The 26590-nt window shown below is 45.0% G+C and overlaps 1 protein-coding gene across 3 annotated transcripts in view; it reads right to left on the reverse strand.

Annotated features, from left to right (window-relative positions):
- The window catches only part of LOC310835928 (putative helicase senataxin), a 427391-nt gene that overhangs the window by 221086 nt on the left and 179715 nt on the right, over nt 1–26590 (reverse strand). For all 3 annotated transcript variants that reach the window (XM_083720870.1, XM_083720872.1, XM_083720871.1), the window contains exons 14-22: nt 16020–16167; nt 15000–15101; nt 12879–12994; nt 12176–12247; nt 11007–11159; nt 7145–7252; nt 5813–6000; nt 3933–4025; nt 1065–1229 (exon numbers count right to left, since the gene is read on the reverse strand). In XM_083720870.1, the coding sequence (XP_083576996.1) occupies nt 1065–1229; nt 3933–4025; nt 5813–6000; nt 7145–7252; nt 11007–11159; nt 12176–12247; nt 12879–12994; nt 15000–15101; nt 16020–16167 (1145 nt within the window). The remainder of the gene's footprint in view (nt 1–1064; nt 1230–3932; nt 4026–5812; nt 6001–7144; nt 7253–11006; nt 11160–12175; nt 12248–12878; nt 12995–14999; nt 15102–16019; nt 16168–26590) is intronic.

Below are 26590 nucleotides of genomic sequence, written 5' to 3' on the forward strand. Positions count from 1 at the left end.
CTCCCGCCCCGGCCCTGCTCCCACGGTGGAGTCTACCTCTTCCCGAATCTGAGTGACTTTATCTTTCCTGGTGTCCCCTTTAATCCCTCTTCAAAGAATAAAGACACAAGAGTCTTTCTGAGTAAAGTAACAAAATGTTTACTCACATTTCAGTTCATTTGATCCCCGAAAGGCAGGCTTTACTTGGTAGTTACACAATAAAGAGTCTTAGTTCATCTCATATGGAGACTGAACTCATGTCCTGCTGGCTGAGAGCCAGCAGACAGCAAAATTACATTAAGACAACAAAATGGATGGAGGAGAGTAGCGTGGCAGCAAAAGATAAACAAGAGAATAGAAAGCAAGTGAAGCAAGACAAACAAGACTGAGAAAATGGCTGCATGACTCGGCTCTTTTATGGAGTCAGCCAGAGCGATGCCCATCTCCTAGGTCACATGCAGGGGAGGGATGCTCCACACCAGTGGAAGAGGACGTTACCCTGACTGGATGTTGCAATTGACTGCACCAATGGATTACATCCCACAGGGATATTGTGCTGAGCTATCAGCATACAGACACTTTACCGACTACCATCAACAAATAAGGAAGATCCCTGCCCCAGGGAACCAACAATGTACCGTACATTTTAGCAACAGGGAAACAACAGAGGGAAGTTTTTATTTTATTAAATAATAAGTTCAGGGAAGTGAGAGATAAGGCTAACAAGGGATGACTACGCACAAGCGTAGTCTCATTTGCATGGGATGTACTTCAGCAGCATGTAAGGCCTCACAAGCGACATCACTTTTGGAGGAAGACGGGGGGATACTTACAGTGCTTTTGTACACCAGGAATGAGAAACCCATGGTCCTCCAGATGATGTTGGGCGGTATCCCGCATCATCGCTGCCTGAAGTCCAGCAGCATCTGGAGGGCCTATTGCACACTGGATGCAGTATTTCAACAACTTAATCATGATTCAATTGAGAGTAAACTTCACCTCCAGTAACTTGACTGACACTCTGCTGAATCAAGAGGCCCAGTTAAAGGGATTTTAATGCCATTCAAGGCTTGTGAAATTCTTACCTATTTTCTCCAAATTCTTTCTCCAGCTGGCTCAGGATCCTTCTTTTCTGAGCACTGCATGGGGTGATGATCCCAATGTTGCGAAAGCTGATGTCTCTCTTTTTGCTTTTAATTAACTTCATTAATTCTATTACCAGCTTAACTTCCTGGAGATTAATGAAGGAACTGAACAAGAAAGAAATAGAAGGGGAGGGAGAAAGGGATGAGCTGAAGGCCTTGTATTTGGACGTGTGCCTCATTTTAAAAGTTATCACAGATTCTCTCTCTTAGGGTTCTTTTGGGACATACACTCAAAGAACTGTAGAGTTGGAAGGGACCCCAAGGGTAATCTAGTCCAACCCCCCTGCAATGCAGGAATTCCAACTAAAGCACTCATGACAGATGGCCATCCAACCTCTGCTTCAAATCCTCCAAGGAAGGAGAGTCCACAGTCACCTGAGGGAGTCCATTTCACTGTCAAGCAGCTCTTACTGTCAGAAAGTTCTTCCAGGTATATAGTTGGAGTCTCCTTTATTGTAACCTGAAGCCATTGGTTTGAGTCCTACCCTCCAGAGAAGGAGAAAACAAGCTTGCTCCATCCTCCATGTGACAGCCCTTGAAATATTTGAAGATGACGGTCATATCTCCTCTCAGTCTCCTCTTTACCAGGCTAAACATACCAAATTCCCTCAATGGTTCCTCATAAAACTTGGTTTCCAGACCCTTGATCATCTTGGTCACCCTGCTCTGCACATGTTCCAGCTTGTCATCACCCTTCTTAAATTGTGGTGCCCAGTACGAGACATCATATTCGAGGTGTGGTTTGACCAAGTCAGAATAGAGTGGTACTATTACTTTCCTTGATCTGGACACTAGACTTCTGTTGATGCAGTTTAGAAGATCATTATATTTTTTTGCTGCTGCATCACACTGCTGACTCATGTTAAGCTTGTGATCTACTAAGACACATACTACTAACAATGCCTTGTTAGTAATATAAGATGGTGTCCCCCATCTTATATTTGTGCCCTGAACAGTGCTAGATGACCTCAAAGATTGCTTCAATCTTAGCTTTTTAAAAAACTCTTAAGTGTGCCCACCCACCAACAGCTAAGGAGAACATGGCCACAAAAGCTGCCACATGCTCTTATTGTGGTGGAAAGTGGGAAAACACCAGATCATGATTGCTGCAGCCTTCCCATTGGGACATCTGGTTGCTCACTGTGAGGACAGGGTGGGGGATTTGATGGGATTCTGGCCTGATCCAGCAAGCAAGCTCTTCTTATGTTCTTGATCAAATCAATCTGTGGCAGGTAAGTTACCCAAAGATCAGATCGTGAAGCTGAGGCTCCAATACTTTGGCCACCTCATGAGAAGAGAAGACTCCCTGGAAAAGACCCTGATACTGGGAAAGATGGAGGGCACAAGGAGAAGGGGACGACAGAGGACGAGATGGCTGGACAGTGTCCTTGAAGCTACCAGCATGAGTTTGACCAAACTGCGGGAGGCGGTGGAAGACAGGAGTGCCTGGCGTGCTCTGGTCCATGGGGTCACGAAGAGTCGGACACGACTAAACAACAACAACAACAACAAGTTACCCAAATTGTCCACCAAGCCAGAGTTCCACACCACACAGCAGACCTTTCAAATGTAGCAGGGATGACACCATATACCTGTAGTCCAGCAACAATCTGGGTTTATAACAGCACCTCTGGGAGGGAAACAGGTTTCCCCATTCCTGTCCTACAATAGAGTTCAGGACTAAATCAGGGGTGGTGCACCTTTTGTTGGGACTCCCAACTCTCATAGCTCAGGGTGGGGATGGTAAGAGATTGCAGACCAGCCATGAGCTCCTTACTCCAGGATGAGAGAGGGACCCTTGGGGTGGGGGGCTAAGCAGGGCTCTTTAGCTTTTTCTGAGGGCTGGATTAGATGGCCAGTGTGTGGCAGCTGTGAAAATGCTATGCTAGGGAACATTAGGAAAGGAGTGAAAAATTAGTGATGTATGGAAGTGATAGTGATGTATGGAAGTGATAGTGATGTATGGAAGTGAGAGCTGGACCATAAAGAAGGCTGATCGCCGAAGAATGGATGCTTTTGAGTTATGGTGCTGGAGGAGATTCTTGAGAGTCCCATGGACTGCAAGATCAAAGCTCTCCATTCTGAAGGAAATCAGCCCTGAGTGCTCACTGGAAGGACAGATTGTGAAGCTGAGGCTCCAGTACTTTGGCCACCTCATGAGAAGAGAAGACTCCCTGGAGAAGACCCTGATGCTGGGAAAGATGGAGGGCACAAGGAGAAGGGGACGGCAGAGGACGAGATGGTTGGATAGTGTTTTCGAGGTTACCAGCATGAGTTTGACCAAACTGCGGGAGGCAGTGAAGGACAGAGGTGCCTGGCGTTCTCTGGTCCATGGGGTCACGAAGAGTCGGACACGACTAAACGACTAAACAACAACGAAAAATAAAACTGCCAACATCACAATGCAGTTACACAAATCTACAGTGAGACTGCATTTGGAATACTATGTAGAGTTTTGGTCGCCTCCTCAAAAAGGAAAAGGTTCAGGAAAAGGGCAGCCCAAATGATGAGGGGGATGGAGTGACTCCCCTATGAGGAAAGGTGGCAGCATTTGGGACTTTTTACTTTAGAAAACAGGCAACATGATAGAAGTGTATGAAATTACACATTGTGTTTTAAGTTTTCATTGTTTTTATCTGTTAAGTTGCTTTGAGATTTGTTTGTGTAAAAAGCAGCTAACAAATGTAATTCATAAAAACAGTGTTGGCTGTATGTGGGATTTTAAATTTTGTTTCTTTATTTTACTCCTGCTAGCCACTTTGAAAAGTGCGACTACAAATTCACAAAGCAAATAAATGAAAAACTTACTTGCTCTCCTGTTCTTCCTGGCCATCCAAAACATCAAAGAGGAGGTACGGTAGGAAGGGCCATTCCAAAGAGAATCGGCTCTCTTCTGTCCATCTATAATGCAATGAGAAATCATAATAGCTTTTAAAAAGCAGTGTGCTGAGGTCTATTTGCTCAATTCTTCACTGCAGGAGGAAACACTATCCGTCACATAATCATTCACATGATGTTCCCCACATAGAGAAAACTAGCATGTCAGGGAGGTGGTGTGGGGGATGACAGAAACTGTTCTCCCTGATGTCATCGTTTTCTACATGAAGGGGAATATTCAAACAGCATGACAAACATATTCAGCGAATAGCAGTGGAAGGGCAAAAAATCCAGAGGCTTATACAGAAAAATCCAGAGGCTTATACAACCTCTTACAATAGCAGAAATGCAAGTACGTTTAGAAAATAATCAAATTTCATGGCTGTTAGGATATCAGCCGAGATCATTTCTTACAAATACACAGATTAAAAATGAAGCTACAAGTAAACTAACAGAATATGAAAATATGGTAATAAGAGATAGCATTTCCCTTTTATTTTTTTAAAATAATATTTATTAACAGTTTAAAGACTACAAAAGAAAGAAAAAGAATTAAACAAAACAATACAATACAATACAAAAACAAAAACACTACATAACACTAACACTAAAACATTGAATTAACAAAACAAAACAAACACAATTTAAAACACATCCAATAATTTCAATATCTTATCTTTCATTCACTTGTTTCCTCACACCTCCCTTTTTGTATTCCACTTCAATTAACTGTTTCAGCAATTCCTTTCCATCTTCCTCTGTTTTCTGTCCTGTAATTTAGCTTAACATATTCTAACCTTATTTTTCCCCTTTAATACATTAATAATCTATTTGTACTTAGTTCCTTATTATAATAATAGCATTTCCCTTTTATACAAAACACTTATTGAGAACCAATTTTGTCCCCAACAAAATCTAAAAAGCTGGTGGGAATTAAATTGGGATATAAACACTGAAGAGGTTAAACAGAACAATTTATGGACAAAAGCACCATATAAATTTCTGTCAGCAACTATTAGGGAACGTTCACTAAAAATTGTACATGGATGGAATTTAACACCATCATTTTTAATATAAAAGGTAAAAGGTAAAGGTACCCCTGCCCGTACGGGCCAGTCGTGTCCGACTCTAGGGTTGTGCGCCCATCTCACTTAAGAGGCCGGGGGCCAGCGCTGTCCGAAGACACTTCCAGGTCACGTGGCCAGCGTGACAAAGCTGCATCTGGCGAGCCAGCACCGGCGCAGCACACGGAAACGCCGTTTACCTTCCCGCTATAAAGCGGTACCTATTTATCTACTTGCACTTAGGGGTGCTTTCGAACTGCTAGGTGGGCAGGAGCTGGGACCGAAAGATGGGAGCTCACCCCGCCGCGGGGATTCGAACCGCCGACATACAATCGGCAAGTCCTAGGCATTGAGGTTTTACCCACAGCGCCACCCGCGTTTTTAATATACAGTATATTAAAAAAGAAAGAACAAGAAAGTGGTTAGAATGGAAGAAAAAAATTAAAGTATCAAATTAGGTTGCTGAAAAGAGTCAGGTTTGAGGCCTATGATCATGCACAGAATTTTCATTCAACTAAGTACTCACCAGTAGTGTCAGAGCAAGTACATTCATTCACACAAACACACCAGATATGATGAGCTAAAGCAGGACCCTCCAGGTGTTGCTGGAATACAACCCCCACCATCCCTGACCACCAGCCAAAATTCCAGGGTAATATGGAACCGATGTCCACACTTAGGTCACCTTTTCATGAAATGCCTGTTGCCTTGAGGCAAGGTAAAAAAAATAGTAAGATGTCTACACACCGGTCAGTTTTCAGGGCATGGTCGTAGATGTAATTGGAAGGGAAGAGGCAGATCTCTGGGTGCATCCTGTACTGAGTCCTCAAGCACATGACTGGAAGCCTGTCACTGTGTTTTTCTTGGATTTGCCCATTCAGGTGTCTGCAGAGTCGGCCCATCAGAGACTGCCTGTAGCCGTAATCCTCAGCTTTCTGCCAAAGCAAGGGAGGGGAGGAGGAGTAAAACTTTCAGGGAATGGGTTAAGCACAGGCAGCAACAATTAAAGAACAAGAGATGAGAAGTAGAAGCATGCATATGTACTCAGTACTTGGTCTGGGCCCCTTTTTGCATCAATTACTGCCTCAAGGCGGCGTGGAATGGATGCTATCAGCCTGTGGCACTGCTGAGGTGTTATGGAAGACCAGGATGCTTCAATAGCAGCCTTCAGCTCTTCTGCATTGCTCGGTCTCATGTCTCAGAGGTCCAATATTGCTCTATTTGCAATCCTTGTTTTGCTGATTTCATTTAATATTCTAATTTTCTGAGATTGTTAATTTGGGGTTTTCATCAGCTGTACGCCATGATCATCACAATTATAACAAATAAAGGCTTGACATATCTCGCTTTGCATGTCATGAGTCTATCTCATATATTAGTTCCACCTTTTAAGTTGAATTACTGAAATAAATGAACTTTTCCACGATATTCTAATTTTCCGAGTTTCACCTGTATTTGAACTAGAGATTAGGAATGAGTGAACTATTCTGGGCTACCCAAGAGGCTTGGGAAGCAGTCCCACAAAATAACCCAATCTTTTATTTATTTGAAAGTGGGAAAGATGGCAGCGTAAGAGGGTGCAGGAACTTCTCCCCTCTCCTTATGCTCTTTGCAGCATATCAGAACTAAGAGAAATGGTGGTGCTTGAGAAAAATAAAAGTCTCTCAAAGACTACTGCTATGGGAATATCCCTTGATATACATATAAAAAATTACATTCTTAAAGCATTGGCCCTATCTACTCTTGCCTCTGCCCTACCAGCCATTGGAGTGTCTCCCAGAAAAACAGTACTTGGTATATACACTTCTTTTTAACCAAAAGGGCTGTTGTCTACTAACATGGTAATCACACAGGCTGATTTCACAGAAACTCGCAGAATTGTGTAAATAATTTGATCAGATAAACTAATTGAATCATTTTCACCGTAGGCAGCTCATACACCATTAAGGACCTGATAGAAGTTTTACTTTATTTATGCCAAAAGCAGGGTCATTAGATGCTTATAAACAGCCTGTCAGTTTTCAGCTCTACAACTTTTTTCTGGGATAGTCAAAACACCTTAATTGTTGACATACTCACCATAGATTTAACTGTAGGAGGGAGCTGCTTTGGGTCTCCAACCAGGACCAGCTTTTTGCAGCCATGAATGAGTGGGATGATAGTTTCAACCTCACAAGCCTGCATGGCCTTTTAAAAAGACAAAGGGACCAGTTTAAATGAGAGAGATAAGATCTCGCCGCACAAGTCGCCTTGTATCAAATCCTGCTATACCACATCTGCAACTCATCCATTCTGACATAATAGCCTCCCCTGACCCTCTGGATCCAGTTTTCAGGAGTCTGGGGTGGAAGGGAAGAGGCCAGGATCTTTCGATCCAATCCATAGCAGGGAGCTACTCAAGGATCTTGCTTAAAAAAAATAAATTCCTAGCTCTCCAACATTTATTTGGTTGCCTCCAACTTCAATACAATTTGCTTTCCCTGTATGATTACTTTGATATAGTTCAGCTTTCCCACCCCAGCTGGTGCCTTCCAAAAATGTTGGAACGACAAGTTCCATCAACTGAAGCTGTATCACATAATGCTAAACCACACATCTTAATGTTAGCGTGCAAACAAGACTAGTAGAACACTGGCTGAACCCCCCAAAATGGGATAGATCACTGCCAGTTTTTAACTCTGTGAGCAGATCGCAGTCTCTTGGGAGTTGGCCACCCCTGGACTACAGCAACTGAATTCTGAAGTTACAGATAGGTAGCCGTGTTGGTCTGCCATAGTCAAAACAAAAAAATTCCTTCCAGTAGCACCTTAAAGACCAACTAAGTTAGTTCTTGGTATGAGCTTTCGTGTGCATGCACACTTCTTCAGATTCCTGATGTCAGATTTATGTCCGTTTATTCTTTGGCGTAAGGTTTGGCCTGTTTGTCCAATATAGAGAGCTGAAGGACACTGTTGGCATTTGATGGCATACACAATGTTAGACGATGAGCAATTAAATAGTCCCGAGATGGTATGTGTGATGTTGTTGGGGCCAGTAATGGTGTTGTCCAGGTGTATGTGGCAGCAAAGTTGGCATCTGGGTTTATTGCAGGCTCTGGTTTAGGAATCACAAGACAGAGAAACCAGTAGGAGAACACTTCAATCTCCCAGGACATTCTATACAAGATCTCAAAGTAGCTGTTTTACTACAAAGGAATTTCAGAAATAGACTGGAAAGAGAAGCTGCTGAATTGCAACTTATTACCAAACTTAAAACCATGGAGAGACCTGGTCTGAACAAAGACATTGGATTCTTATCTCATTATACATGACAAAGCCATTTTTCACCTTCTCACCCCTTGCTTTTTCCTGTAAGACCTATTACAGTCCTTAAGAGTCGTCAACAGGCTCATCACAGCTATCTGCCAATCACCCATTCCTACCACCCTTCTGAGTAATACCCCTCCCCACCTTCTCACTATATAGAAGGGTCTGGTAACTTCTGTTTCAGTGTATCTGAAGAAGTGTGCATGCACACAAAAGCTCATACCAAGAACTAACTTAGTTGGTCTTTAAGGTGCTACTGGAAGGAATTTTTTTGTTTTGAATTCTGAAGTGTGTGGGGGGTTTTCTGTTTTTGTTTTTAAAGGGTGGCAGCAGCTTCTTCAACTTGAGATTTAAGTTACCTAGGCATCAAAGTCAAAATTTCCACCCTCAAAATGTGCAAAGCACTCATGACCAGGGCTAGGGATGGTGTCAACTTTCGCTAAATGGTACAACTGGGAACCTGCATGGTTGAAGACCGAGTGCTTTCAACTGATGGCCTACATTTATAATGCGGACACTTAATTTAGGCATCAGGCTGTCAGGTGAGAAGCGTGTCTTGGCAGCCTACAGCTGTTCATATAATTCTATAAAGCTGTTAATATAGTTCTATAAAATTCCATGCTCACCCCTTCCTGCCCCAGGTATCTTTGGGTATGACTCCTCTGGAAGAATTTTCAATGAGGGGCATGCTGCTCAGCACCAACATGCTTGGGCTGGATGAACAGCAAAAGGAAGGCTTTCAATGTAGTGATTAGGCCCAGGGTCAGAGAAAGAGGAGGCAAGCTACTGTGCTTACTGATTAAAGTTTTAAAAAAACAAAACCAAAAAAACCCCAACAGCAAACTGTAAACCTGATTCATTGTAGAGGTGCAGAAAGAAAAAAAGGTTGCTTCGCAGATTATTCAGAGCTGTTTTCTGAGCTCAGGTTTACAGAAGAGTGTGTTTCTGGGTCTAAGGAATTTGTAAGCATTTAAAGCTCCTGAAGGGAGTTATGTACTCTGAAACGTATAGAGCAGCAACAGTAGAAATACATTTAATCAGTAAGCACAGCAGCTTGCCTCCTCTTTCTCTCTTTTTGTCTTCATGCACACACCAGGCCCACGGTACCAACCACTACAGAACAAGTGCCAATCAGGGATTTAGGTGAGATGCTTTCCCCACTGTGACATGCTATTAGGGTCAGGCTGGTCAGGTGAATTAGCAGGTGATCATCTGGTTGGATCAAGTGGTTCATGGCCTCCCAGGCTTAGAGCTTGACTGGAGCTGCTTCGCTGACATAAATGTTATTTAGTACTTATGTAGCGATTTTCCATAAGCATTCAAAGAGCTTTCTGTAATTATGTAAAAGGTTCTTGCAGAGAGGGGCTTGCCTAAGGCTACTCATGGGTAGCTGACATGATGTCCTCCAGAAGGCAGCTGTCTTGTGTGCAGAAGGTCCCAGGTTCAGTCCTTGGCATCTCCAGGTAGGGCTGGGAGAGATTCCTGCCTAAAACCTTGGAGAGCTGCTGTAAGTCAGTGTGGATAATACTGAGCAAGATGGACCAATGGTCTGATTTAGTATAAGGCACATTCCTATGTTCCTAAGGAGTCCCCAACCTTTTTGGGCTCAAGGGCATATTTGGAATTCTACTGTATTTTTCACTCTATAGGATGCACTTTTTCCCCTCCAAAAATGAAGGGGAAATTTGTGTGCGTCCTATGGAGCGAATGCAGGCTTTTGCAGGCTTTCCTATGGAGCGAATGCAGGCTTGCGGATAGCTGCCTGAAGCCGGATAGCAGCCTGCAGCCTGAAACCCAGGGAGCGCAGTGCCAACTCCCGCTGCGCTCCCCCGGCTTCAGGCAGCTATCCGCAAGCCTTCGGAGCCCGGCGGGAACTCCCGCTGCGCTCGGAAGGCTTGCGGATAGCTGTCTGTTCTGGGGGCTGGGGTCGGGGGAAGCTCGAGCTTCCCCTGCCCCCAGCCCCGCAAGCTCCGGGAGTGGCGGCGAGGTTGCGCGCAATCTTGCCGCCGCTCCTGGACCTGTTTTGGGGGCTTCCCCCGCCCCAGCCCCACGGCTAAAAACGAAGCCGCGCACAGCCTCTCCCGGCTGGAGAGGTTGCACGTGGCTAAAGAGGAAGCCAAGACAGCCAGCAGGATGGATCCCACTCGCTGTCTTGGCTTCTTTGCTCTTTGGAGCTGGGGGGGGATATTTTTTTCCCCTTTATTCCCCCCCCCCAAAAAAACCTAGGTGCACCCTATGGTCCGGTGCGCCCTATGGAGCGAAAAATACGGTAAGTAACAGTTAAGGACACAAGAAAATACTTATTTCACAAAAGAAAAACTGGCAATGATCTGACTCCCCCGTCTGCCCACCCCGCCCCCCTTTGGCAAACCACCTATGCACGCCTTGAAATAAAAAAGAGGAAAAAAAGCAGGCAACACCACTAAAAACAGTCAAAACACATCAAACAAAAAAAGCTGCCTTGAGGGCTTTTAATGTCAGAAGAGGTGGTGGGGAAACATTTGTATAAATACAAAACAAGGCAGCCAAAGTGAACAGGGCTGTTTCTGCAATCTGTAAAAAGCTACTAAAGACACCCTCCATCCTCCTGCCCCAAATATGCCCTTGCTACTGTAGTGCCTATATCCCCCACTAACCATGTCCACGATGACGCAGCTCAGAGGATCACAGTCCAGCCGCTGGAATACTGCACCGAGCAGGCTGCTCCCACTGGTGCTCAATGTGCAGCAGATGATGTGAGACTCCAGGATGATGTTCGTTTTCATGTCGCTTTGCGATCGCCCACAAACCTGGGAAACACAAGAGCCAGGAACTTCCTTTTTAAGAGCACCTAATTTTTAGACAGAGACCAGTTTTCTTTCAGCTGCCTGTTTTGTTTTTGCAACAGCAGCCATGGTCAGGCGGCCAAAACAAGTCCATGCTCAGTCTGTGGTTGAAGATGAAGTCAGCTGCTTTTAGAAGAAGAACTGGATTGGGTGCTAAAATGGCAGGCCATAGTTCTGTGAAGGGGTACCCATTTTGCATGCAGGAGGTGTCAGCTTCAATCGCCAATATCTCCAGATAGGGCAAACAATAGTGACCAAGTTAGATCAATGGCCTGACTCAGTATAAAGCAGCTTCCCAATGCTCCTATGACTCAGGATAAACACAGCCAAATACCTGCTTAGAGTCCGTATGAAGGTGTATGTGTTCACCCATGTGGTGCTCAGGAATGCAACAGTGCCCCTTAGAATTTCTCTCGGTGCCCACCAAGCCACAGCCTCACCTTCTATGGCATGAGGTGGTGAGGAAAGTTACCCTAACCCAGCTTGGAAAGCACATAGGGTTGTATCCAATCCAGTGAATGAACATGACGAGCCCATTAGGCTCATTAATCTAAATGGGTAAAAATTAATTGTATACAGTCCATAGAGCTGAAAGAGGAAGTGGGAGAAAGCCACCAGCGCCCAAGCCTCCCATGCCCAAGCCAAACACAAACAAACAAACAAGCAAACCAGCCCCCCCCCAACCCAGACATTTCCTTTAAAATGTAAAAATCCCCCGGGGGGGCATGTTGGCCCAACAAAAGATGACATGTCCAGGATTTCCCAGACCTATGGCAACCCTAGTCTATGATTTGGCTGAGATAATGGCACGTGGCTGATGTGCAACAGAGTAGCAGCACAATCAGTGATCTGTACTAACAGGAGAGATATTCTGATTTCCTAGCTGGAGCTAATCCAAGACACAAGCACTTTTTTGCATGATGAGATGAAGCAGTTCAGCAAGGTTGTTTTTAAGAGCATCTTACTGATGAAACTCATACCTCCTTCAGTTGAACAGTGAGCCTCTTGCTCTCTTCTGCAAGCCTGCGAGTTTCCTGCTCTAACTGTTGTTTCTGAAAGAAAGATGAGGTGGGTGGGAATTTACTTGTTTTTGACATGAATACTCAACCAATCATGGGGAAGGGCATAGCTCAGTGGTAGAGCATCTACTTTGGATGCAAAAGGTCCCAGATTCAATCTTCAATGGTATCTCTAGGTAGGGCTGCCAGGTAACCCTGTCTGAAACCCTGGAGAGTTGCTGCCTGTCATTGTTCCTGAACCTCAGCACTCCCGATGTTTTTGGCCTACAACTCCCATGATCCCTAGCTAGCAGAACCAGTGGTCAGGGATGATGGGAATTGTAGTCTCAAAACATATGGGGGGCCAAGCTTGAGGAAGCCTGAGCTAGATGGATCTATTTTCTGACTCAATATAGGGCTGCTTACGGAAAGAAAAGAAAAAAGTTCTGAACAGCCTCCCTGCTACTTGATCCCCACTTTAACTGAAGACTGAGCATTTGAGCAAGTAAAACATGTGTCTCCCCACTACCCCACATCAGGTTTCGGCCCATCCGCTGTGCCTCCAAGCCTTCACACTTTTAACTGAAGAGCATGTCTGAACTACAGTTTCAGACCATAGCCTACCGAACAGACTGAGTAGGATATAATAATCCTGGTCAAACTGCACATGGCAACTAACAAGTACCTTCTCTTTGCTTTGGCTTTCGTCTATAGCACACTGGCAAGAAAGAGCATCCAGTCGTTGATCCATCTCTTTCTTCCGCTTGTGGATGTCTTGATCTTTCCCAAGGGCTGCTCGGCCTAAGGAATCCAACCAAATGCTTTTAATTTAGAAATTTATATCCCACTTTCAAAATGGAACTTTGGTTGCTTACCATTCTCACACTGAAATTCAATGCTTCTGACATTCATTAAACTGTGGGTTTATACTGTTATATTGTTATATGGTGGGGGATCCCTAGAAATTAATAAATGGTAAGGTTTTGATTATTTGGGATATGAAGGGAACATACAAGCTGCAGAGGAATTCCTGGGCTAGCCTATGCAAAACAACCTAGCCAAGCTACGGCCATTAAGAAACAATTGTTGTTGTTTAGACATTTAGTCGTGTCCGACTCTTCGTGACCCCATGGACCAGAGCACGCCAGGCACTCCTGTCTTCCACTGCCTCCCGCAGTTTGGTCAGACTCATGTTCGTAGCTTCAAAAACACTGTCCAGCCATCTCGTCCTCTGTCGTCCCCTTCTCCTTGTGCCCTCCATCTTTCCCAGTATCAGGGTCTTTTCCAGGGAGTCTTCTATTCTCACGAGGTGGCCAAAGTCTTGGAGCCTCAGCTTCAGGATCTGTCCTTCCAGTGAGCACTCAGGGCTGATTTCCTTCAGAATGGATAGGTTTGATCTTCTTGCAGTCCATGGGACTCTCAAGAGTCTCCTCCAGCACCATAACTCAAAAGCATCAATTCTTCGGCGATCAGCCTTCTTTATGGTCCAGCTCTCACTTCCATACATCACTACTGGGAAAACCAGAGCTTTTACTATACGGACCTTTGTTGGCAAGGTAATGTCTCTGCTTTTGAAGATGCTGTCTAGGTTTGTCATTGCTTTTCTCCCAAGAAGCAGGCGTCTTTTAATTTCGTGACTGCTGTCACCATCTGCCGTGATCATGGAGCCCAAGAAAGTAAAATCTCTCACTGCCTCCATTTCTTCTCCTTCTATTTGCCAGGAGGTGATGGGACCAGTGGCCATGATCTTCTTCTTTTTTTGAAGTTGAGCTTCAGACCATATTTTGCGCTCTCCTCTTTCACCCTCATTAAAAGGTTCTTTAATTCCTCCTCACTTTCTGCCATCGAGGTTGTGTCATCTGCAAATCTGATGTTGTTGATATTTCTTCCGGCAATCTTAATTCCAGCTAGGGATTCATCCAGCTCCGCCTTTCACATGATGAACCATACAGGGCCATTAAGGGCCATTGGCAATGCAAGAGAGCTGTCCTTCCCCACTGTCCTGAGGTGTGAACAGTAACCAGGGATTTAGAAGGTATTTGAGGTGACATGAAAAGAGTGCCTTTAGCAAGGTGTGCTGGGAAGAAGAAAGGGAGGCGGAGAGAGAAAGTTCCATCTTGAGCAGGCAGGCTGGGAGAACAGGGAACAAGCCCTTCTTGAGATGACCATGCTGTAAGATCTGGACTCCCTTTATCTAAACTCAGGTGTAAATATGTGAATAAATCATATTTCTTAAAGCTACACAAGCCTCTGCCGCACCTTGATTCTCAAAGGAACACAGATCCTGGGTGAGCACCTGGAACACCACCTAGAATTTTGCTACTGCTTAGCAGAGTGGGGGGTGACACCCAATCTTTATAACAATATCCAGTGCCAGTCAGCTCCATTGATTTCAATGGGTCTACTAACATTACAACCCAGAGGTTCCTGTTATACCCCAATTACGAAACTTATTTAAAACTGTGGGGAATGACTTTTAAGAAGACTTTATAGCTGAAGTGATTTCAGTTATATTTTTTGTTTTGTGTGTGATGCTTTATTGTTGAATTATGCTTAGATAAAGCCAGAGTAAAAGCCAGAGTATATATTTGATAAAATAAACATCTTTGGCTGCAGACCAGGATAGGATGGGAGGGATAGGATGGTGTTACAGGATTTCATCCCTGCTCACAATCTGGGAAAGGCCTGTCCCAGATAGAACAGAGACTGGGGGCTATGAAGAACCAACTTTTGAACCCCACTGTTAAGCAGACTAATTAGGAGACAGCAAATGGTGTGAGGGAGGAACCCTTTACAAACTACTCACTCATTCTGCGATTGGCCTGGGCATCCAGACTGAATTTCTGTACGTCCTTGCTGATCAATTTTTCTTCCCCCAGCCTCACCAGGTTGATGTCACCACAGTTTCCTGGGTGTGAAACAGACACTTAGAGCCCTGCTGAAGTACAGCTAGCTTTTTTAAACTAGAAAGACATTTGGCAAACAAATACTTTTGATCTGCTTAGCAAATCCTGAAATCTGCATCTTGCACATCCTCAATAAGAGTTAGAAAAAGTTCAAAAAATGGCAACCAAAATGACCAAGGGGATACAGCAACTCCCCTACAAGGAAAGGTTGTAACATTTGGGACTTTTTGGTTTAGAGAAAAGGCAAGAGGCAACAAGCCAGATGTTTATAGAATTATGCAAGGCATGGAGAGAGTGGCTACAGAAAAGTTTCTCCCTCTGTCTCATAACACTGGAACTCGTGGGTATCTTAAAATGCTAAATGCTGGAAGTCTTAGGACAGATTTTAAAAATTACTTATTCACACAGTGCACATTTAACTATGAAACTCGTTCCTTGTCAAGGTTCTTTTGCTGCAGACACCCTTAGGGCAGCTTACAGAAAACAAGACAAAACAACAAAATAAAAATACAACACTAAAACCAGTAAAAATAAGTGCAGCAAAGCTTTTAGTAGGTAAGTGCAGCACTAAAAGGATCCCAAAGAACCTTTAAAAAGTGTAAGGATGTACAAGAAAGGCTTTGCTTGGAGTCTACAGGATAAACAGAGGGCATCAGGGAGATTAGATAGGGGGCCTTCAACATTCCAAACACATAGTCCACCACCAAGATCCAACCCTGTCCCAAAGGATTTCAGATGGATTCTCTGCAAGGACAAATGCCTTAGGAAAAGCAAAGCACCCACTACCTATACTGGCAGGTGGGGGAGGGTCTAAGTGACTTAAACACGGAATAATGTCTTATTCTTCAGTTATGACCAAGCCAATTGCTCCCTCCAGCTATGAATTCCACAGATGAGAACTGGCCAAGAACTCATCATACCCAAAGGCTTTTCCTTGTCCTGACATTTTTCCTTGAACTCAACAATCATTATTTTCATGAGGTGATCTAGAGCAGCATTGGACGGAGCACAGACCAGCACACGGTTCCTCTTGATCTTGCTTTCTACAGGATTCTCTTTCCCAGATCTCTGGAGATTTAAAGAAAAAAAAAGTCATAGGGTTGTAAAATATACCTAGAATATACCCATTGAAACAAATCAACCATATAGTCATGCCCAGACTAGGAATGCATACGGTAATTGAAGTTGGGTCTTTCAGAGGTCATCTAGTCTACTCCCCTGCCGGACGAAGGGTCTAAAATGCAGGGTGCAACCACAACATCCCTGAAAAAATAGCTCGGTAAAAGACCCACTGTAATGGAAAGCCTGCCCACCTCCAGAGGCAGTCCTGTGCACTTTTGAAAAGCTCCTGCCCCTGTGAAGTACCCTCTAATATTTAGCCATTAGTTCTAGTTCTGCACTCTGGGCATAAAGAAGACTGAGAAAAAGTTAAGTGCAATAATGCAGGGCAGTCGTCTTCCACCTTTTCAGATCAAAGTCCCTTTTTAAAGCCCAAGGGTCATATCCAACTGAAATATACTCAAGAGTCGAGTGTGGATTTCATGCTCTTTATTCAGCTCATGGTGGTGAGGAGGAATGGAAGTTCCCCCAAACTGTCTGCTTCATATACATTATTTAAACAATGGGTCGCACGTGATTGGCTAATTCCGGGATTCTCCTGTAGGCCAATCAGGTTGCGGATTCACTTCCACCTGGAGCTGGATTGGGTGGCTCCTGTGGACCAATCAGACTGCTGCATTTTGGATCCTATTCAACTCAGTACATAACACCAACTAAGTTTTATTCAAAGTGCACACATTAAAATTATGGGCCCTATGTTACTCATGCACAGTAATTTCAAAGGGTCTATTCCAAGTAGGACTAAAAAGAGCCTGCTGGACTACTCCAATGACCCATCTAGTCCAGCATCCTGTTCCCATGGGGGCCACCCAGATGCCTGTGGGAAACCAGAGAGCAAAACATGAGCATACGAGCACCTATGGGGCGAATGCAGGCTTTCGGTGAAGCCTGGAGAGCGAGTGGGGTCGGTGTGCGCTGCTTGCGAAGAGTTGCCTGCATGCTGAAGCCTGCGTGCGCTGAGCTCAGCGCGTCCAGGCTTCGCAGACCTCTCCGCAAGCAGCGGGAGCGCTCCCATTGGTGCGGGCCCATTCTGCGCTGTTTGGGACCCCAGGTAGCCAGGGCCATCAGCTACTGGGGTTGGCAGTTTCCCTGTGGCTGGCGTTTCTCAGGACAGGACCGGGCGTAGTGTCCGCTTCCGTCACAGTAGAGACATAAATTCCCCTCCCTACGCCGCGTCTTCTCCGCGGGGGAGAGGCGTGGCCGCGCTGCCCCAAGCTGCATAGGCCCCTCCGATGACTCGGCTCTGGCCGTGGAGCTGCTGGCAGAAACTGGCGTCGAGAACTGGAAGTGCCGGCGGCCCCGGGCCTGACGACGGTCCTCTAGCCGATCGTCTATCTGTAGACTCCGTTGAATGAGGGTGTCTAGCGTGGTGGGGCGTTCCATTGTGGCCAGCTGGTCCAGTATCTCGTCTGAAAGCCCCTCGATATACTGGTCCCGAAGAGCAGAGTCATTCCAGGTCAAGTCCTGTGCCAGCAGCCGGAATTCCGTGGTGTATGCGGCCACAGTGGACTTGCCCTGTTTCAACCGCCTGATTGCCCGGTTGCCTTGACTCCCCTTCTGGGGGTTGCCGAACGCGGGCTCCAAATGATTGCAAAACCCCATATAGTCTGTCAGCAAGGGGGAGTCTTGCCTGAGCAGCGGCAACGCCCACTTGGCCGCCTGGTCCTTTAACAAACTGATTAAAAAGTGCACCTTGGTGCGGTCGTCAGGGAAGTTCCGGGCTCGCCCCTGAATATACAACTTGGCCTGGGCAAGGTACATGGGGAAGCTGGCCGGGTCCCCATCAAATTTCTCTGGCAAAGCCACTGGGTACTTGCCAGGAGCCGGGGCGTCGGCCCCAGGAGCCGGTAGGGCGTCCAACTGCTGCTGAAGTGCCGTAACCGCATTGCTGAGCTGCTGCACGGTGTGAGTCAAGGCCTGGTTCTCCTGGGCCAATGCCACCAGTGCAGCTGCTTGGTCGGCCATGGCTTCTGGCTCTTCCCGAACGCACCCCAACGAAGGGGGGTGGGAGCAAACTGTGCTGGTCCCAGGGGGAAGGTTACCGTTGGCGTAGTCAAAGTCTGGTCCTGGGTCACTGGTCTGGAAACAGTTCACAAGGAGCGGGGCGAGGTCCGAAGCAGGAAGCCAGGCGGGGACAGGAACACTGGAAGGTCAGGTCTGGGTCCAGGCAGGAACAGGTACTCAACGACGTTGCTCCCACAACCTGGGACCGGGCTGACTGGCCTTTATCTTCTCTGAGGCCAGGGGCGGTCCCGCCCCCCAGGAGACCTGCCTCTCCTGGCCTTAAGGTGAGCACTCCTCCTGGGAGAAACCAGTTCCCTTCGCCTCTCTGCCCTGAGCCTCTGCAGTTCAGGAGAGGCTGGGGAGTTACTGGACCCAGGGGGAGACTCACCTTCCTCTGGCAGGGCTGGGAGAGGCGCACCTGTAGGCACTGTGTCCTTAATCACCTCCGGAGCTAGAGTGGGGGAAACCATGCGCAAAGCATGGGAAATAAACAAGATGAGCTTGAGCTCTTGGTACAGCAAACTAAATATGACATAATAGGCATCACTGAAACCTGGTGGGATAAGTCCCACGATTGGAATGTAATAATGGAGGGATACAATCTATTTCAGAGAAACAGACCAGACAAGAAAGGAGGAGGAGGAGTGGCGTTATATGTCAGGGATGTGTATACCTGTGAAGAGATCCAAGATTTAGAACCTCAAAGCCAAAGTGAGAGCATTTGGGTCAAAATTAAGGGAGAGAAGAATAACAGGGACCTTATTGTGGGAGTTTACTATAGATCCCCAAGCCAAACGGAGGACATAGATGATGCCTTCCTGGAACAGATGGCCAAGCATGCAAAAGGAAGGGAGATAGTAGTAATGGGGAACTTCAATTACCCGGATATTTATTGGATGTCAAACTCAGCCAAGAGCATAAGGTCAAACAGATTCCTCACTGGCCTTGCAGACAACTTCATTGTCCACAAAGTGGGAGAAGCAACAAGAGGAACAGCCATTTTAGATCTGGTCCTAACCAGTGTTGATGACCTGGTTAGTGGTGCAGAAGTGGAAGGATCATTAGGCGCGAGTGATCATGCTCTTCTGAAGTTTACTATACAGCGGAAAGAAGCAGCCAAGCATACTAGGACTCAATTTATTGACTTTAAGAAAGCCGACTTCATAAAACTTAGGGAAGTGCTGGGTGAGATCCCATGGACAGTAATACTAAAAGGAAAGGGAATTCATGATGGCTGGGAGTTTGTTAAGAGGGAGACAGTAAAAGCACAACTTCAGGCAATACCAATGAGACGAAAATATGGAAGGTTCCTAAAGAAGCCAGGGTGGCTATCTAAAGAACTTTTAACTGAGTTAAGATTAAAAAAGGATGTGTACAAAAAATGGAAAAGGGGGGAAACCACCAAAGAGGAATTCAAACAAATAGCCAGCACGTGTAGACACAAAGTCAGAAAAGCTAAAGCACAGAATGAACTCAGGCTTGCTAGAGAGGTTAAAAGCAACAAAAAAGGATTTTATGGGTATGTTCGTAGCAAAAGGAAGAACAAAGAAACAGTGGGGTCACTCAGAGGAGAAGATGGTGAAATGCAAACAGGGGACACAGAAAGGGCTGAACTCCTCAATGCCTTCTTTGCCTCAGTCTTCTCCGATAAAGAAAATAATGCCCGACCTGAAGAATTTGGAGCAAATGATTCAGCAGAGGAAACACAGCCCAGAATAACTAAGGAGATAGTACAAGAATACTTGGCTAGTCTAGATGTATTCAAGTCTCCAGGGCCAGATGAACTGCATCCAAGAGTATTAAAAGAACTGGCAGATGTGATCTCAGAACCACTGGCAGTCATCTTTGAGAATTCCTGGAGAACAGGCGAAGTCCCGGCAGACTGGAGGAGGGCAAATGTTGTCCCTATTTTCAAAAAGGGGGAAAGAGAGGACCCAAATAATTACCGCCCAGTCAGTCTGACATCAATACCAGGGAATATTCTGGAGCAGATCATTAAGCAAACAGTCTGTGAGCACCTAGAAAGGAATGCTGTGATCACCAATAGTCACACTTCAAAACAACCTTGATAGATTAGAGAACTGGGCCAAAACAAACAAGATGAATTTTAACAGGGAGAAATGTAAAGTATTGTACTTGGGCAAAAAAAATGAGAGGCACAAATACAAGATGGGTGACACCTGGCTTGAGAGCAGTACATGTGAAAAGGATCTAGGAGTCTTGGTTGACCACAAACTTGACATGAGCCAACAGTGTGACGCGGCAGCTAAAAAAGCCAATGCAATTCTGGGCTGCATCAATAGGAGTATAGCATCTAGATCAAGGGAAGTAATAGTGCCACTGTATTCTGCTCTGGTCAGACCTCACCTGGAGTACTGTGTCCAGTTCTGGGCACCACAGTTCAAGAAGGACACTGACAAACTGGAACGTGTCCAGAGGAGGGCAACCAAAATGGTCAAAGGCCTGGAAACGATGCCTTATGAGGAATGAAACAATCGTTGAGACAGCTAGAGAACCAGTGGCAGAAATCCCACTCCGAATCAGACAGAACATGGGTTAGAGCTCAACGTTGAGCCTTTCTTAGCCACCTCTATTGCATCTGCAGAAAACAGCAGCAGAAGACTCAGGTGGTTTGCAATCTAACGGAACAACCTTCGCCACTGGGGCCTGGTGAGGACCCCGAGATCTCCTGCAATGGTTTTTTGCAAAGTTTTTTTGCAGATAAAGTTGCTCAGGTTCGGAAAGAGGTAGACTCCACCGTGGGAACAGGGCTGGGACAGGAGAGTGCTAGAGTCCTGTCTAGTCAAGTTGCATGGGATCAATTCCAATCTGTTACCTCTGAGGATGTGGACAGGCTGCTTGGACGAGTGAAACCAACCACCTGTCTCCTTGATCCTTGCCCATCCTGGCTAATAAAAGAGAGCTGGGAAGGGCTGGGCGATGGACTCTGCGGGGTGGTGAATGCTTCCCTCTGTAAGAGAGTCATCCCAGACCCACTGAAAGAAGTGGTTATTAAACCGCTTCTTAAAAAAAAAATCTTTGGACTCAGCCAATATGGCCAACTATCGCCCAGTATCAAATCTTCCATTCTTGGGCAAGGAAACTGAGCGGGTGGTTGCTGAACAATGTATGGAGGATGTGGACCATTTGGATCCCTTCTAGTCACAATTCAGGCCTCATCAGGGGACTGAAATTACATTGGTTGCGCTTGTCAATTACCTCCGCCAGGCTAGGGACTAAGGTGAAAGCTTTTTCCTAGTTCTGCTGGATCTTTCAGCAGCCTTTGAGATCATTGACCATGACATCCTTCTGGACAGTCTAGAGGGGTTGGGAGCTGAGGGCACTGTTATACGGTGGTTCCGCTCCTTCCTCCTGGGCCGTGTCCAGAAAGTGGTGTTGGGGGATGAGTGTTCAGACCCCTGGGTGCTCACTTGTGGGGTGCCTCAGGGCTCTGTCCCCCACAAGTTGCAGTATAAGTTACAATGTCAGCTGAATTTGGGAAAACCACTTGAAGAATCTGTAGTGTTGAGCTATTTCAATTGCTTGTGTTTTATTTGCTCATTGTAAACAGTTTAAAGTCTGTAAATTTTGATAATAAACCTGATGAGCAATGGGGATTGAATAATTTCAATTGCAACTGTATATGAAGTCATTAGAAGAGATCATCAGGGCGTTTGGGCTGGGTGTTCACCAGTATGCAGACGATACCCAGCTCTACCTCTCATTTAAATCACAAACAGTGAAGGCAGTGAATGTTCTGTGTAAGTGTCTGGAGGTGGTTGGAGGATGAATTGTGGCTCATGGATTGAGGTTGATGTTAGCATTTCACTCCACCGTCGCTGCATTTGAGATTGTTGTAAATCACATGCCTGTCTGAGAAGACTATGGGAACGGAAGACAGCCTTATCTCTCTTTCATTGTATGTACTTTGGACTGTACTTTCACTTCTTCTGTTCTCTCGGAAGAGAACGGACACCATTATGCTGTAGTCTGTATATAGAGTGTAAATAAATAGTAGCTTAGATCTACAATGTCCCACGCTTGTTGCTGCGTAACGCTAGAAGTATAGTGTGCATAAATCAAGCTGATTTATGTCGCTGGAGCACCCTGGAGAAGAAGGGAGATGCCTTTTCCAGTGCTGCGCACATCGGAGGACGTTTGGAGTTTCAGGGGCTTGCAGGCAGCCCTAGGGCAAATTCCAACATTGGTTGCAGAGGTTGGTTCCGGGTCATCGCACTCTGGAGCAGCGACGCCGGTTTTGCGTCCGGGGGAGCCTGCCGATCGGCACAGAAGCACGGTGTGAAGCTGCAATGAGCCATGAGAAAGAGACCTGCATTCCAGCCAGGAGTGGGGAGCTGCGAGTACTGTGATTTACGAGGCAATTAAAACCTCGGAAAGTGAGCGCTGCCAGTGGAATTAGCGAGCTGCTTGTTGAAATTTATGACTGCTGACTGCTAGCTGCTGTTTGATGCTGCAAAGGCTTTTGGCTATAAAGTAAAAGCCGAGATGGATTCCAAGCACGGAATCGGAATGGTGTCCTGTCTGCTTCTGATGGGCAATAATTATTCAGGATGGTGTGTAAAAATGGAAGTGCTTTTGCTTCGACAAAGACTGTGGTTTGTTATAGATGACCCAACGCCACAGGTACCAACCAGACGGTGGTGTGATGCCAATAAACAGGTGAGGGCTGTGATCATGTTGCATGTATCAGATAACCAACTGATCCATATCCAGGGTTTGGTGACAGCACAGGCAGTCTGGCTTGCTCTAAGAGAAGCGCATCTTCGCATTGCCGCAGGATCCGCCCTATTATATTTCCAGAGGCTTTCCAAGATGAAGCTGAGAACTGGGGGAGATTTGCAAAAACATCTTACACAGATGAAGTTTTGGTGTGACCAGTTGGAGTAGAGGGAGGTCCTGCTTCCGGAGTCCCTTTTCTGTTTTATGATAATCAACAGCATGGATACGTCATATGCGGTTGTTGCATCGCAGCTTGGAGCTCTGCCAGCTGCTGATTTAACAGTCCAGAGAGTCTGTTCAATGCTTCTGAATGAGTCTGACCGTCAAATGGCACTTGTAGCTGATGAGGGGGAGGCCGAAGCCTCAAAAGCACCCCTGTCGGCGGTGCAAGGTGCAGAGGGGGTCGTTGCTTTGAAAGCCCTGTTGTGTTTCAAGTGTAGGGAGAAAGGCCACCTGCAACGTGACTGCAGGAAGCGCCAGAAGCCCAAGTAAGCTACAAGGAGTGGAGGGGTCAGAGGCAAGAATTGTGCCAAGCCCAGCTCTACCCAGGCACTTGCTTTGATCATGCAATGCACCACCTCACCTACCCTTAATGCTTTTGTGGTAGATACGGGGGCGACATTTCATCTCTGTAGTCAGAAAGGTTTGTTTGTTACCTTTAAGGAGCAGAATGACACCATCAAACAGGCAGATGGGCGTTGTCTGCGAAGTGAAGGTATTAGGAAAATATACCTTGAAAGCATCCAGACCTCAGTACAAAATGTACTATATGTTCGGGGACTGACTTATAATTTGCTCAGTGTTTCTCAGCTAACTGCAGCAGATTTCTGTGTTTCTTTTGACAGGGAGAAGTGCATCATTGCAAAGGATGGAGATGATCTTCTGTTTGCCTACAATGAGGACGGGCTGTATTTACTTTCATTTGACAGTATTGAATGTAATGATGATGTTGATAATGATTTGACACGTGTGATGTGTAGAAACAAAGGTCACTGTGGCTCAAAAGGGCAGAAAGCCTAGTAAAATAGTCAAAAGAGCTTTTCAGCAGGTGCATGCTGATGTGATTGGTCCTCTATCACCCTCTAGAGGCAATGCCAAGTACTACCTGATTGTGGTTGATTCCTATTCTGAATATGCATGGATTTATATGTTAAAAAGGAAGAATCAGCTTCTAACAAAGTTCAAAGAATTTTGTGCATGGGTAAAATCTGTTCATGATGTGAAAATTTATTGTCTTTTCACAGATCAGAGACAGGATTTTGTTTCACAGGAATTTGGGAGTTTCCTGGCTGAACAAGGGGTGAAGCACAAAGTTGCTGGACTTCCGGTTGAGCCCAACCCCAGTGCGAACGGGGATTTTACCACTAGGAGAATCCTGGGCTTTCTGAAGGAAAAGGGGGTGCTACAGGGCGCAGTAGCCCCCCAAAAATACTCTCTGGAGGAAGTCCAGGAGTTCTGGTTCCCGTTGATGCCGAAACGCTAACTGTCCGGCCGTCAGGTAGCTCCTATTCGGGGTGAAGAGAACGGCGGGCAGGGAAGCGGGCTGAAGGGAAGCCATTGCTGCCTTCGGAAAGCGAAGCCCCGAGTTCGCAGGGAAAGTGCTCAATTCTCAAACTACAAGAAATTCGGACCTAACTTTAATAAAAAAAAAGGATTGATTTGGTCTAAGGAAGGATTCGGAATTAAAAGCTAAAACAACGGAGGTCGGCTGTCTTCTGAAATCAGCTTAGACGCAGCACTGCAAGCAGAGCTGGAAACGGGAAGTGAGTTGCCGCTAGCGGCTTTGATCTCTTTCCTCCTTTTGAAACTTTTAAAAGTAACTCTTTCAGTAGCAGCAGTGGAAAATATACAAAGTTAAAAGAGGGGGGAAGAAGGTGGAAACTCTTAAGCCCTCGAAGATATAAAGTACTGAGTTAGAAGGAGTCTGTGAACAACCCAGGTCTGTTTTTTCGAATATCTGCGCAATAGAGCTTCAGACTCCATTGTTACTATTTTTAGAACAATGTCTCTTGTCGGGAATGCAGAGAAAGAAGGAAATATTTGAATGCTATTCCAACTGGATTTTGCTGGTTTCTTCTCGTGTTTTTTTTGGAAGGATTATAAACTGTTGATTTTTTTTTTTTACTAGTATTATTTGGATTAGGGGGAAAATTAAGTTAAAATTTGCCAAAACTCTATACAATACTTAAGAGCTGAAACCTTGTGGACAAACAGGGGACTACAACTTGTTTTTTTTTTATCTGGCTACTTTTGATCTTTCTTTTTTTTATGCCCTGTTGTGCTTAGAAGTTGTTTTAGTGACTTATGGAAACAATTTTTGGATGACATTTCCCCCAATCCTAGAAACTGTTTAAAGTACTTTCATTTGGATATTAATTATTTTATTTTGGAATCTATTTAGAATTGGATTAGGACTCTTTTTGACATTTTCTTTTTCTTTTTCTTTCTGTCTTATCAATTTCTAATTCCCTTTTTTGAAGTTTTGAATTTGGTCTGCTCCTATCTCCAATTTGAGAAGTATTATTTTGTATCCTCGAAATAACTTTTTGGACTAATCTAAAATTCTGGATTTTTTCTGACTTAACACAAGTAAAAAACTATAGGCCTATTTCACTACTTAATACAGACTATAAAATTTTCGCAAGTATTTTAGCAAAAAGGATAAAAAAATATTGCAAGAAATCATACATAAGGATCAAGCGGGTTTCCTACCTGGCAGACAGGTGGGAGACAATGTAAGGAATATAATTAATATTTTGGAATATCTGACTGCCAGAAATGAGAAACAAGCTATGTTAATATTTGTGGATGCAGAAAAGGCCTTCGACAATATATCTTGGGACTTTATGTTAAAAAGTTTAGAATATATGGAGGTGGGGAAGGAATTTCTCAATGGAATAAAAGCAATCTATACTGAGCAGAAAGCTAAATTAATTGTAAACAATATGATTACGGAGGAAATAGGGATATCTAAAGGTACGCGACAGGGGTGTCCACTTTTGCCATTGTTATTCATCATGGTATTGGAGGTCTTTCTAAAATCACTAAGAGAAAATGAGGCAATAAAAGGGGTCGCAGTAGGCCGGAATGAATATAAGGTGAAAGCCTTTGCCGATGACCTGGTCATAACGGTAGAAGAGCCTTCGGAAAGTATGAAAAACATACTTATGGAGGTGGAGAGATTTGGCCAAGTGGCAGGATTTATATTGAATAAGAAAAAGACTAAAATAATTGTTAAGAATATGGATCTAGATAAGATAGAAAATATACAGCAACAAGTCGGTATAGAGGTGGTGAAAAAGGTGAAATATTTAGGTATTTGGATAACCCCCAAGAATATAGATTTATATCAGAACAATTACATACCAGTGTGGAATGGGATAAAGAAAGATCTGGAAGTGTGGGGATGAATGAAACTGTCATTTTGGGGAAGGATTTCAAAGATAAAAATGAGCGTGTTGCCAAAATTACTATTTTTGTACCAAACGATTCCAATAATCAAGGGGACTGGGGTCTTTAAAGAATAGCAAAGAGTGATTTCAAGGTATATCTGGCAGGGTAAGAAGCCAAGAATCCAATTTAAGTTACTAACTGATGCAAAACAAAGAGGAGGCTTTGCCTTGCCAGA

Source organism: Podarcis gaigeae (genome assembly GCF_964106915.1).
Source record: "Podarcis gaigeae genome assembly, chromosome: W".
In the NCBI taxonomy this organism is placed as follows: Eukaryota; Metazoa; Chordata; class Lepidosauria; order Squamata; family Lacertidae; genus Podarcis; species Podarcis gaigeae.